Source organism: Rattus norvegicus, chromosome 18 (genome assembly GCF_021556685.1).
Source record: "Rattus norvegicus strain SHRSP/BbbUtx chromosome 18, alternate assembly SHRSP_T2T, whole genome shotgun sequence".
Lineage (NCBI taxonomy): Eukaryota > Metazoa > Chordata > Mammalia > Rodentia > Muridae > Rattus > Rattus norvegicus.
Genome location: NC_141551.1, coordinates 72,762,501 through 72,775,249, shown reverse-complemented (window position 1 = coordinate 72,775,249; position 12,749 = coordinate 72,762,501). Strand labels below are relative to the sequence as shown.

General features: G+C 47.1%; 2 protein-coding genes across 9 annotated transcripts in view; one reads left to right on the top strand and one right to left on the bottom strand.

Annotated features, from left to right (window-relative positions):
• Positions 1–12,749, bottom strand: part of St8sia5 (ST8 alpha-N-acetyl-neuraminide alpha-2,8-sialyltransferase 5) — a 61,529-nt gene that overhangs the window by 43,646 nt on the left and 5,134 nt on the right.
• LOC102552068 (uncharacterized) overlaps positions 7,005–12,749 on the top strand; it is a 13,173-nt gene continuing 7,428 nt past the window's right edge. The window contains exons 1-3 of the mRNA XM_087593710.1: positions 7,005–7,083; positions 7,196–7,414; positions 9,490–9,630. Coding sequence (XP_087449836.1) covers positions 7,005–7,083; positions 7,196–7,414; positions 9,490–9,630 — 439 coding nt within the window. The remainder of the gene's footprint in view (positions 7,084–7,195; positions 7,415–9,489; positions 9,631–12,749) is intronic.

The following is a 12,749-nucleotide window of genomic DNA, read 5'->3' as shown; positions in this document are numbered from 1 at the left end:
CCCTCCTTGGGAGTCTGCTCACTGCCCACAAGTATGCTGACCCGGCTTCTGGCCAGTTCCAGTGTGAGTCCTCCTGGGGTCTTTCTTATGGTAGCCACATATATAAGGCGCTCCACTCGTGCTCTGCTGAATGACTGCTGTTGCTTTTCATCCCCCTGCCTCACCAGTCTCCACAGCAGTGAGAGCTTAACCCAGAAGGGGAGCAGATACAGACGATGGCCCACAAAGCCAAGGCAAAGGAATGCCGATCTAGCTGCCAGGCTACTCTGAAAAAAAAAAAAAAGCAGCAGTCCGCCGTGGTTCAGTTCTACGCTGTGCATCCATGTTTTTGTTGATGTGACTGTGCTCTTTAAGAAATCGGCGAGGTGTCTGTCAGCTTATAGGTGTAGTTTACTCGGAAGAGCGGTGTTTGTTGAGTGCTTATCAGCAACAGGCACTGGGAATGCAGAAGGTATGGTTGGCTTTAGTTGCTGATGAAAGACAAGAATCCCAGACTTTAGGCCTGTGTCCAAGAGCCAGAGGCATTAAGGTGGGCAATATTTCTGCCCCGGGCTGACTTGAAAAGCTCTCATTTCTAAAAGCCCTTACCAAAATACCTGTAGGCGAAGAAGACATTGCCATAGCTGGTTGCGCTGTTTAGTTTTTTTTGTTTGTTTGTTTGTTTTGTTTTGTTTGTCAGGTTGACAGCAGGAAGGGTCATTTGGGAAGGAGGAAGATCAGTTGAGAAAATACCTCCATTAGATTGCCCTGTTACAGATCTGTAAGGCATTTTCTTGAGCAGTGGATTGATGGAGGAGGGCCCAGCCCACTGTGAGCGGTTCCATTTCAAAACAAGGAAAGCAGTCTATGCAAGCCATAGTGAGCAAGTGTCTTTAGTTAGGATTTCCATCGCTGTGGTGAAATACAATAACTGAAGGCGAGTAGGGGAGGAAAGGACTTAGCCAGCTTACACTCCCACATTGTAGTCCATCACTGAAGGAAGTCGGGACAGGAACTCACACAGGAAAAGAATCTGGAGGCAGGAGCTGACACAGAGGCCATGGATGGGCGCTGCTTACTGGCTTGCTCCTCATGGCTTGCTCAGCCTGCTATCATATAGCACCCAGGACCACCAGCCCAGGGAATGGCGCCACCCACAGTGGCCTGTGCCCTCACCCATTGATCACTAACTGAGAAAATGTTCTACATCTAGATCCTATGTTAGCATTTCCTCAGCTGGAGTTCTCTTCTTTCAGATGACTCTAGCTTGTGTCAAATGTTATGTCAAGTTGACATCAAACTTACCAGGACAGCAGGCTAGCAAGCAGTGTTCCTCTGCCTCTATTCCTGCCTCTAGATTTCTACTTGAGTTCCTATCCTGATTTCTGGGATGGACTGTGGTGTGGAAGTGTAGGCCAAATTAAGCATCCCTCCCCCAGTTTTTTGTTTGTTTGTTTGTTTGTTTGTTTGTTTGGTCATGGTCTTTATTCTATATAAGAACACTGTAGCTGTCTTCAAACACACCAGAAAAGGCATCAGACCCATTATAGATGGTTGTGAACCACCATATGGTTGCTGGGATTTGAACTCAGAACCTCAGGAAGAACAGTCAGTGCTCTTTTTTTTTTTTTTCTGGAGCTGGGGACTGAACCCAGGGCCTTGGGCTTGCTAGGCAAGCGCTCTACCACTGAGCTAAATAAATCCCCAAGCCCAGTCATGGTCTTTATTATAACATTAGAAAGCAAACAATAATTTATAAGTAAATTTAGACAGAATGGTGAGGAAAACTTCCCCTATAGACTGCTCAAAAGGTCATCTAGCCACACTGTCTGTCTCCTTTCCACTCACAAAAGACAGCCTCTCCCAAGAGTTATGCAAAGATCAACGTATGGTCACTATGTGCAATGCCTGAGCATCAGATGAGGGGCTCGCTATAACTTAAATGGACAGAAGCCGGCTGCCACAGAGGATGTAGCATGCCCTAGTTTAGGGTTAGGTGTTTGCCACCAAACCCTACTTTTTTACATGGGCATCTAAGGATCACATCCACATCTTTTTTGCTTGTTACTGACTAAGCTATCTACACACAGACACACACACACACACTACACACTACACACTACACACTACACACACACACACACACACACACACACACACTGGAAACAGCACAGGAAGAATGATCTCAGTATATTGAAGGCCTAGGCAATCCATATGTAGTGACTTCAAGCACTGACAAACTTATGGTGGGTGGGTGCTCCTTCACTGCCTCTAGTTTCTCAGATGCATGCCTCACAAAACAGCTTTGGTCCTGATGCATGACCTTCAGATATCAAACTGAATCCTCAGCTCCCCAAAATGATCCCTTATTCATTTAAGGATTGGGGACCTACCTAGGTTGCCCACGGTGACTACCAAGGAAACTTTGTGTGTGTTAGGTTGTGGGGGATGGGGAGGTTTACTCCTCAAAGAATTTAAGTCAGGAGGAACAGCCCACTGAAGTTTAATTACCTCCACTAATAATACCCTCCAGAAACTTATTTAAAATTAACAAGTGGGTTGTCCCATGTGATCTCCTTTTCTGTTTCCTACTCAATAGGAAGTGAACTTTGCCCTTGCCACACTTCCACTGCAGTTATGTTCTGCTGAGTGAATCCCAAAGAAAGGACACCAGCATTAAGAGTCGAAGGGGACACAAACCCCCATCTCTAACCCAGAAGCTGTCTCCAGCTGACAACCACTTGCAAATGGAAAAAAGACTTGTTTTCTCTAACAGGTTTCACCGGGTATACAAATCACTCTTAGGGGCAGGTGATAGATGCTCAGCCCAAAATGGACTCAATTTTGTCAGGGCATTTTAAAGACATTTTTAGTTAACTGACTAATTAATTAATTCAATACCTCACAGGTCCTTGGCATATATATGCTATGGCTTGCAGTCTTGTGCTTTAATGGGTTCCTATGTGTGCAAAGGTGGGCTTCCTATGTGTGCAAAGGTGGGCTTCCTATGTGTGCAAAGGTGGACTTCCTGTGTGTGCAAGGGTGGGCTTCCTGTGTGTGCAAAGGTGGGCTTCTTGTGTGTGCAAAGGTGGGCTTCCTGTGTGTGCAAAGGTGGGCTTCCTGTGTGTGCAAAGGTGGGCTTCCTGTGTGTGCAAAGGTGGGCTTCCTGTTTGTGCAAAGGTGGGATTCCTGTGTATGCAAAGGTGGGATTCCTGTGTGTGCAAAGGTGTCTCTACATCTGTGTCTCTTGTTCTTCTCCTTTGGCTTTTTCTTTTGTTCGTTCAATCCAGCCCTGATTTGTTCAGTTTTGTTTTATCTCACTTTATTTTGTTATATTATTATCCTTTACTTGCCTGTTTGTTTTCTAACAAGAGACAGAAGGATGGGGAAGTAGGGAGGGTCTTGGAGGGCAAAACATAATCAGAATATAGTGTATGAAAAAATTCATTTTCAGTAAAGAAAAATAGAAAGACTGAAAGAGGGGGAAAGGAAGGGGAAGGGAAAGGAAGGGAAGGGAAGGGAGACAGAAAGTCCCAGAGAGAGCGCTGTTTGGGTCAGCTGGACCTGGGCTCCAAAAGTTTCCAGAAAGCAAAAGGCAGATGAACTGAGCGCACTGTGGTTCAGCGTCCCCCAAAGCTCCTGTTGCACACAAGACCTCCAAGCTCTTCACACAGCTATGGGTATAGAGAGGGCTCGTCTTCTTTCCTGCTGGTTGTGGTGCCTCGAACCTGGAATCTGGGCACTTGGGAGACTAAAGCAGAAAGATTTTGAGGTTGAAATCTTGTCCCCAAAATGATCAATTAATTGATTGATTCCCACCGGTGGTAGATAAGGCTTAATAATACTTTTAACTAAATAATTTTAAATGATCCATTTCTTTCTCACAAGGCCCAGCTTGTGAAATAAAAGGTATAACCATCCTCAGTTAATGGTCATCAAATGTCACTCACATGTGGTGCATCACAGCTGGCTGAGCAAACGCGTCTCTTATGCATTCCTTCCATTTTTGTTACAGTATGTGAAATATATGATGTTGTATCATTCTGTACTCATCATGCAGCCATAAGGCTGGATGCCAAGGTTCAGGAGCAGCCCCAGGTACTGAATTCCAGGTAGAGCAATGTTTCTCCACCTGTGGGTCAGGACCCCCTTGCAGGGGATGTGTGATCCATTCACAAGGGTGGCCTAAGACCATCAGAAAACAGATATGTACGGTACGATTCATAACAATAGCAAGGTGACAGTTATGAAGTAGCAAAGAAATAATTTTATGGTTGGGGAGGTCACTACAACATGAGGGACTGTATTAAAGGGTCAAGGCTTTGGGAAGGTTGAGAACCACTGAAATGGAGAACACTGCTAACAGAAGAGTGTGCCGGAGGGTGAAAGGCATGGTGGGTAACAGTAAGTGGTAAAAGGACAGACATACAGCTTGGAGTGTGGCCTTTCGAGACAAGAGTAGGAGAGCTCTCTTGGCGAGCAAGGGCTTCTGGGAAAGAACGCCCTGCATTGATGGGCAGCTAAGACCTCAAGCATATGGACTCGGGGAAGCCAGGCACAGGGTGGCAGCTGGTAAGGCCTCAGTTCGTGGAACCGATGCCTCCCACCTGTCTCTGCTCCCTTGGAGCTTCTTCCTCCAGGGCGGTGGGCCAATTTCAGAAAAGCCCCAGTGTTTCTGGGAAATTAATAGAACAATCGCAGAACTCCTCTCTGAGGCTGCCCTCCACCTCATGACTGACGACTGACTGACTCGTGATTTTCCTTTCAAAGCTCTACTCGAAAAGTGTGGGGTGGGAGGGAGTGAGGGGCAGTGCTCTTTCTCTCGTGGTTGGTCCACTGCACATGATCATCGGGCTGGCCCCCAACCGCACCCCACCCCCAACCGTCGCACTCTCAAATAGGGATGGAGGAGAGAGGCAAACCGGTAGCCGGTAGCCGAGTGGAGCATCTGAGGGCTCTGAATGGACAAGGAGTCTTTTCTTGAGTCCCTCCTGTGGAGCAGCTGAGCCAGGGAGAGTCTAAAGCCCTGGAGCTCCGCAGAAGCCTTGGAAGGGTGCAAGATTCACAGTACAGAGGCTCAGAGAAAAGAAAGGAATGCCTGGGTGTCGGCCGATCAAGGATGGGTTTGGAGGAAGAACACAGAGCATGCTCCAGGCTGGACTCTGGGACCAGTACCCCGGCCGCCTCAGCACAGCAGTGGACGGAGGTTGCCTCCAGGCACCACTGTTGTTATGATCATATGGCTGAGGCTCTGAGCCTACAATGCACCCCGCATTCCCTCCCGGCCCAGCCCACTTCCAGGTGACATACAGACAGGTGACTCTTGGACCACCTGATGCTGCCATAGCCTCCCCACCTGTTCTTTGCTAACTGCCTACTCCACATTCATCTCAAGGAGGGATTGCTTACATGAAATAACAGGTCGCGGGGAGAGGGGAAGGTATTACACGCCACCTTGACCACATTCACAGCAGCATAAAACCTGCCACTAGGCCCCATCTCTTGAAGACAGCAAGCTGAAGGTTGAGCCCTTATCTTGGAAACCTTTGTTGGGACATTTTGGATCAAATTATAGCACTTCCAAATCCAGTTTCTGGAACCTGATAGTTCTCCAAAACCAAAACCATCATCTTCCCTAGCCCCCAGTAATGAACAATCATTAGGAAAAGAACCATCCGGTTTCCTTTGTGTGTGCCCAATTACTTGACACCTAATGGGACCCCCTGTGCGGGGTTCTGAGAGATGAGGTGAAGGAAGCCCCTCTTGCCCGGACCCTACAGGCTGTGGACTTTACACGGGTCCCTCTGTGTTGCAGATTGGGTCCTCAGTGTCCCACAGAGACCCACCCTTTGAAGGCGTGGTCACCAGCCAGTAGTGCTGTGGAGATGTGGTAGAATTGTTAGGGGGTGGGTCTTGGTCACTGTTCTGTTGTGGGCTGGCTTACAGTTTCTGCGAATCAGTCCATTATCATCATGGCAGGAAGCACAGTGGCAGGCAGACGTGGCGCTGAGGGCTACATCCTAATGTACAGGCAGCAGGCAGAGAGAAGAGGGAGAGAGGGAGAGAGGGGGAGAGATGGAGATGGAGAGAGGGGGAAAGAGGGGGAGAGACGGAGGGAGAAATGGGACCTGGGCTGAACCTTCGAAACCTCAAAGCCCATTCCCAGTGACACGCCTCCTCCAACAAGGCCACGCCTCCTAATCTTTCCTAAACAGATTACCCACTAGGGACTAAGATATGAGCCTATGAGGCTACTGTCATTCAAATCACCACAGGCGGGGTCTAGAGGAAGTTGGTAATCGGATGCACCATGAAGGATATGCTGAATTCCAACCACTTCTCTCTCTATTGCTCCCTGGTTATCGTGAGGTGAGCAGCCTCATTCCCTACAAGTACCCACCGTGACTTATTACCTCACCCCAAATCAGAGCAACGACACAAGCCGCCGTACACTGAGCCTCCAAATCTGCAAGTCCAGAGGAACCCTTCCCTCTGCAAACCGGCTCTCTGGGCTGTTGTCACCATTGGCAGCTGAACAGCACACTTAACCATCTGTGCACATGGGGGACATGGAGAGACCATCTATCGACAGTGTGGGATAAAGAGTGTATCCTCCCTTTAGAGTTAAAGCCTGACTCTCGACGCTTCATCAATATTTACGGTAATAAATATTACCTAATAATATTATTATAACAACAATAATAAGCCCTTCTCCTACCGGGAAGGAAGGTCAGTGGGATCATCATTAGGGTCAAGAATGAAGTAGGGAAACTTTTTAGGTGAGAGGTCAATGAAGTTAATAAAGGGGAGAAGCTAAACCCCCATACAAGGCTAACTTTCCCTCAAAAGAACGTGGTTCAAAAAACACTGGAGGGTGACAGGCAAGGCAGAAGAGATGGGAAGCAAGGGGGCATAGGGGTCACCATGTCCCTGAAGGACACCAGGGAAGAACAGGAATTCCAATGCCTCTCCATGCAGGGCACAGCACCACGCCAAGGAAGGCTCTCCACTCTGGCTAGTGAAACATGGCCGACGCAGAGAGCGGGGTCTCAACGCACTTCGCTCCCCTGCTCCCCTCTAGCCTCGCTCTCAGCCCCTGCCCAGGTACTCAGAAGCAGCTAGCCTCGAAGAGCCAAGCTGTAAAGCCATCCTGCCAACAACATAGCTCCTGCCTGGAGCAGACCAAAGCCTGCTCGACAACCTTTCTCCTTTCTAGGATATCCCACCGCCGCCGTGTGCTGTGGATCGATAGACCCACCTGCCATGGTCCCAACCTCTTGGGCTGCACCAGCTTCCTTAGAGACTAGAACAGCTAACTTTGTCCCTGGGGCGGGTTGGGGCCCGCTCTATGTTGAGTACCGCAGAAGGCATGCGAAGGCGGCACGGAGGCAGGCTGTCCTTTACCTTGACCCAGTTTCCAAGCCCCAAGTCTCAGGTGTGCATCAGCCACATTGTGCAGCCTAGATTTGTACCCTGGAGGCACCAGGAAAAGGAGGCTGGGCCGTATATGAATCCTCTACACTTGCGCGATAAGAAGAGACCTCGGGTTGATCCGAGTACAGACAAGAGAGCCACAGCATGGGGCTGCACATAGCGTTGGAGTGCAGCCAGCATGGGTGCGAGGAATTCCGGGGACAAAGGGGCACTGTGGGCTGGGAATGGAAGGAATGGGAGGACTTAGATGGCCAGCCGTCCAGTTAGGAGCAGGACAGGAGGCTTAGGCACAGCATGGCTACAAGCATGAGTTAGGGCAGAGGTCACACAACTCTTCTTGCTGAGAAGTGAAACCTGGGCTTCAGGGTAGCCTTCCTGCACAGGCTGACCATTAGGAGGTAAACTGCCACATGTCTCTGTGTGTGTGTGGGGGGGTGGGGTGGGACAGAGCCATTCAAGGAGCTCAGTTTCCAACAAAATAGTAGACCTGCTGCCTGGCAGAGCTGTGAGGAGGCTTCACAGCTCTCAGGAATGAAGGCTCCTTCCCCCTCTGTGGGGGAACACCATAAGCTGACACAATCAGCTCTCAGACAGGAGAGCCTTCTTCCCTGAGGTATGTCACCTTCTACAAACAGCCCTGATCCAGTAACGGATCACACAGAGCTGCAAAGACCTAACTTCTCACCCCAAACGTGGGCAAATCTGAAGGGACACCCCCGTTAGGGGTGGCTTGTGTTTAGCTGAGGCTGCCTCTGTTTCTCCCTCTTTCTCCTCTCTTTGGTCTTGACCCCTAAGCTGCCTTCATAGACTTCCTGCACTCTCATGTCTGGCCCATCGGCTCCCTCCCACACAAATGGAGACAGCGACAAACACATCCTTAAGTGTCTTCTTATATGCATGACATTGGCAAAGAAAGAAGTGTCGGATGAGTCTGAAGCCAGGGCTCGCCGGGGGATATCAGCCAATCTTGTGCTACCTACTCAAGAGCCCAAAATGGCCTACGTAAGGTGAAGGGTCACTCTAGAAACTTCTACCTAAAGCCAAAAACTCTAAAGGGCAAGAACAGGGTTGGGAGAAGCAGGTTATGTGAAACGCATGGACTAAGATGGTGGGAATTAATAAGCATTAATAATAATAATTAATAATAATAATAATTAATAAGTTGTCAGTAATCACAACAAATACAAATGTGTCATGCTGTCTAAGGAAAAGCCAGAGATTATGATGGTGGATACACAAACCGTGACTGCACCCTGTTGCAACAAGAATAAAATAAAAGGCATGCAAATATTGAAGTATGTGAGTGTATGTGTGTGTATGTGTGTATGTGTGTGTATGTGTGTGTATGTGTGTTATGTGTGTGCATGTGTATGTGTGTATGTGTGTGTATGTGTGTTATGTGTGTGCATGTGTATGTGTGTGGGTGTGTGTGTGTTATTTGTGTACATGTGTATGTGTGTTATGTGTGTGCGTGTGTATACGTGTGTATGTGTGTGGTGTGTGTGTATGTGTGTGTGGTGTGTGTGTGTGTGTGAGTGTATGTGTGTTATGTGTGTGCATGTGTGTGTGTGTGTGTTAAAGGTCAGCACCATAAACATCCCCTTCTCTCACCACACACTTTAAGCCAATACAATTTTTTTTTTAATTCATTGAGTTGTATAGACTTTGAGTCTGGTTCATTTTGTATGTGGTGTTTTTATTTATGTTCAAGGATTTCATAATATTTTCTATAAAAAGCTTTTTCGAGAGGGTAAAACAAGCCGGGCATGGCTTTACTCCCAGCACTCAGGAGGCAGAGGCAGGAAGATCTCTGTGAGTTCAAAGCCAGCCTCGTCTACAGAGTGAGCTCCAGGACAGCCTGGGATATGTAGGGAGACCTTGTAAAAAAGAAAGATCAAAAGGAAGAAAGGAAAGGAGGGAGGGAGGGAGGTAGAGAGAGAGAGAGAGAGAGAGAGAGAGAGAGAGAGAGAGAGAAACAAAAAAGAAAAGAAAACATGGGAAGTTTCAAACATTTCTAAATTTATAGAATACTAGTGGTATGTGCTGTCTTTAAACATAAACGTGTAAGCATCTAAGGTGTATGGACTACTTGGTACCTGGTCAACGGAACCGCTCCCACAGTTGGTGTTGGCCGTCACCCCTCAGCGGAAGAGGCACAGCTGAAGCAGTACTGCCCTACCTTCCCGGCTTTCATAAGAAACAGGGACGATCACGGAGGTGAGCATTCAGCATAGGACATTAGAAAAACGCATGGCAGGGGGCAACCAGAGCGTAAGCACAGAGGAAACAGTGCAGTGCAGGAGAAGGCCAACCCAGGAAAATCCCGTCGTTCACAAGGATTGTCAAAACCATGTAGGAAGCAGACGGAAGGATGGCTCGGCAGTTAAGAGTGTTACTGCTCTCTCAGAGGACCCTGTTCCCAGCACCCACATCAGGCCTGTTGCTCTAACTCCTGGAGATCTAAAGAACTCTGCTGGCCCCTCGGACACCACACTCACAGGCATGCACACCCATACACATAATGACAGATGAAACTGAGGGGCTGGAGAGATGGCTCAGCTGTTAGGAGCGATTGATGCTCTCTCAGGGGACCTCGGTTAAGTTCGCAGCATCCACACAGTGGCTCACACTCATCTGTAACTCCAGCTTCCGGGATCTGATACCTCTCCTGGCCTCTTCGAGCATCGGGCATGCACGTAGTACACATTCACGCATACGTCCAAAACACTCATATATGCAAAACTTTTAAATAATTATTTAAAATATATAAATAAGTAAGTAAACAAATGCTGAATTTCAAGTAATTTTAAGGAAGACAAAATGCAGCTATAACAAAGATAATCGAGAATCATAAACTTCATGTCATGAAACTTAATTATTTTTAACTTCTAGAAAAATCTTTTTTTAAAGATTTATTTACTTATTATGTATGAGTACACTGTAGCTGTCTTCAGACACACCAGAAGAGGGCATCAGATCCCATTAGAGATGGTTGTGAGCCACCATGTGGTTGCTGGGATTTGAACTCGGGACCTCTGGAAGAGCAGTCAGTGGTCTTAACCACTGAGCCATCTCTCCCCAAAGTTTAAATGAATAGAAAACTTAAATAGTTTCAACTCACTAAAGGAAATAATTGATAAAGTGTTTCCAAAAGAAAAATAGAAAACCTTAGGAGGGAATATCTGTAAAGACTGGCCCTACTCAACTGACAGGATAGTCTCAAAAACTTGCACAAATGGTGAGTTTGGATTTTTGACATTGGTTTGTTTGGTGTGGGGGTGTTCTGTGTACACGTGTATCTGAATACCACGTGTGCACCCACTGTCTGCAGAGGTCCGGAGAGGGTATCCGATCTCCTGGGACTGGAGTTGCAGATGTGAACCACCATGCGGTTCCTGGGAATTGAACCCAAGTCCTCTAGAAGAGCAGTCGGTGCTCACAACCGCTGAGCCATCTCTCCAGCCCACGAAGAACGGTTTTAAAAGAACTATTCCCAATTCATCCCACAAGATTTTTTTTTAAGGCAAAGACAGTATGCATGCAAGTACTGCATGCCAAGATCATCCTAACTAAAAATAACAGCCAACAAACTCTCACATTGCATAACGTATGAAAAGCTAGGCTTGTGTCTTAGCCTGTGCACTGAGCATCTTTTAGTACAATCTTTTGAGGAGTACTTTTATGAGACTGGGTATGGCTTGAGCTTGCTTCAAACCCCAAATCTTTGTCTTAGTTTCCTGAGTGATAGGATCACAGGTGTCCACTACCGAAACAACTGTGTGAATGTGACTTACCACATTAAAGAGTTCAATGGTTCCATGGTTAGAGCACTGACTGCTCTTCCAGAGGGCCTGAGTTCAAATTGCAGCAAATACATGGTGGCTCAAAACAATCTGTAGTGAGATCTTATGCCCTCTTCTGGTGTGTCTGAAGACAGCTACAGTGTGTGTGTGTGTGTGTGTGTGTGTGTGTGTGTGTGTATTCATTTTTAAAAGGGTTAGAGATCTATCATCCAATAGATATAAGAAATGCATAATATTTTTGAAAACACAACTTTGTAACATAGCCAATGAGTGCAGCAAACTATCTTAACTGCTTGAAGATGTCTACCAAAAATACTAAAAGCTAAGCCAACAGCCTCAGCGATGAGACACTCTTGACAGACGGTCCTTTCATAATCAGGATGTATGATGTCATGCATAAACATTAACTTGACATGACTTAAAACCTCGGTGTGAGAGCAGAGGCCCCAAGAGCACTTTGAAGAAGGCGGATGTGTCAGCCTTTGCAGCCATGCCGTAGGTGGTGATCTTAACGGAGAGTTAAGGAGCAGCCACCAACAGCAGCAACAAGCTGATGGCTCAGGCCTCACCTAAACTTCAAACTTTTGTGCTTCAGACAACACCAGAAGGTGACTGAGGGGGAGGCTGGGATGCAGCTCAGTGCTGGCTCAGCAGACAGATGTGGTCCAGGTCCTGATTTGATCCACAGGGCCACAGCGGTTTTAATTTTAAAATAGAGGAGGAAGGAGGAAAGTGGCTTAGCTGTCACCTACTGCTCTTGTCAAAGTCCAGGTTCTATTCCCAGGGCCCACACGGTGGCTTATAACCCTCTGTACCTCCAGATCCAGGGGCGCTGACCCCTGTTCTGACCTTTGTGGGAATTACATGCCTGTGGTGCACATAAATACACGAGGTAAACGCTCACACACACAACGTGAAGGTGTAAGTAAGTGAATCTTGGGCAAGAGACGGCTCGGCAGTTAGGAGCACTGGCTGCTCTTCTGGAGGACTTCCATTAACTACCAGCTGTTCACAACCATTTATAACTCCAGTTGCAGGGGATGTCTCTGAGGGCAGCAGGCACACATCTGGTGCACAGACATACATGCAGGCAAAACACCCATGTACATAACAATAAACGAATTAATGAAATTTTGAAATTTAATAAATAAATAAAATGGAAAATATAATTCACAGAATGAGAAAGATGCTTTGTCAATAATGCATAAGTAATTTATACATTTGGAATATATAAATTACGATTTAATTTTTTTTTAAAAAGGCAAATACTCCAATTTTAAAATGGGTGAAACACCTGAATAGACATTTTCCCAAGGGAGAGATACACACAGCCGACAAGCATATAAAAATGTGTCCCGCTCACTGGTCATCTAGAAAAGGCAGAGTCGAGCCCCGGTAAGATACTACTTTGAAACCATGAGGATGGCTGTGATCAAAAAGAACGCTCAGATGAGCTTGGCACAGATGAGAAGCCAGGAGCCTCGCACACTGCTGGGAGTGGAGTGGTACAGCCACTTTGGAAAACATCTGCAA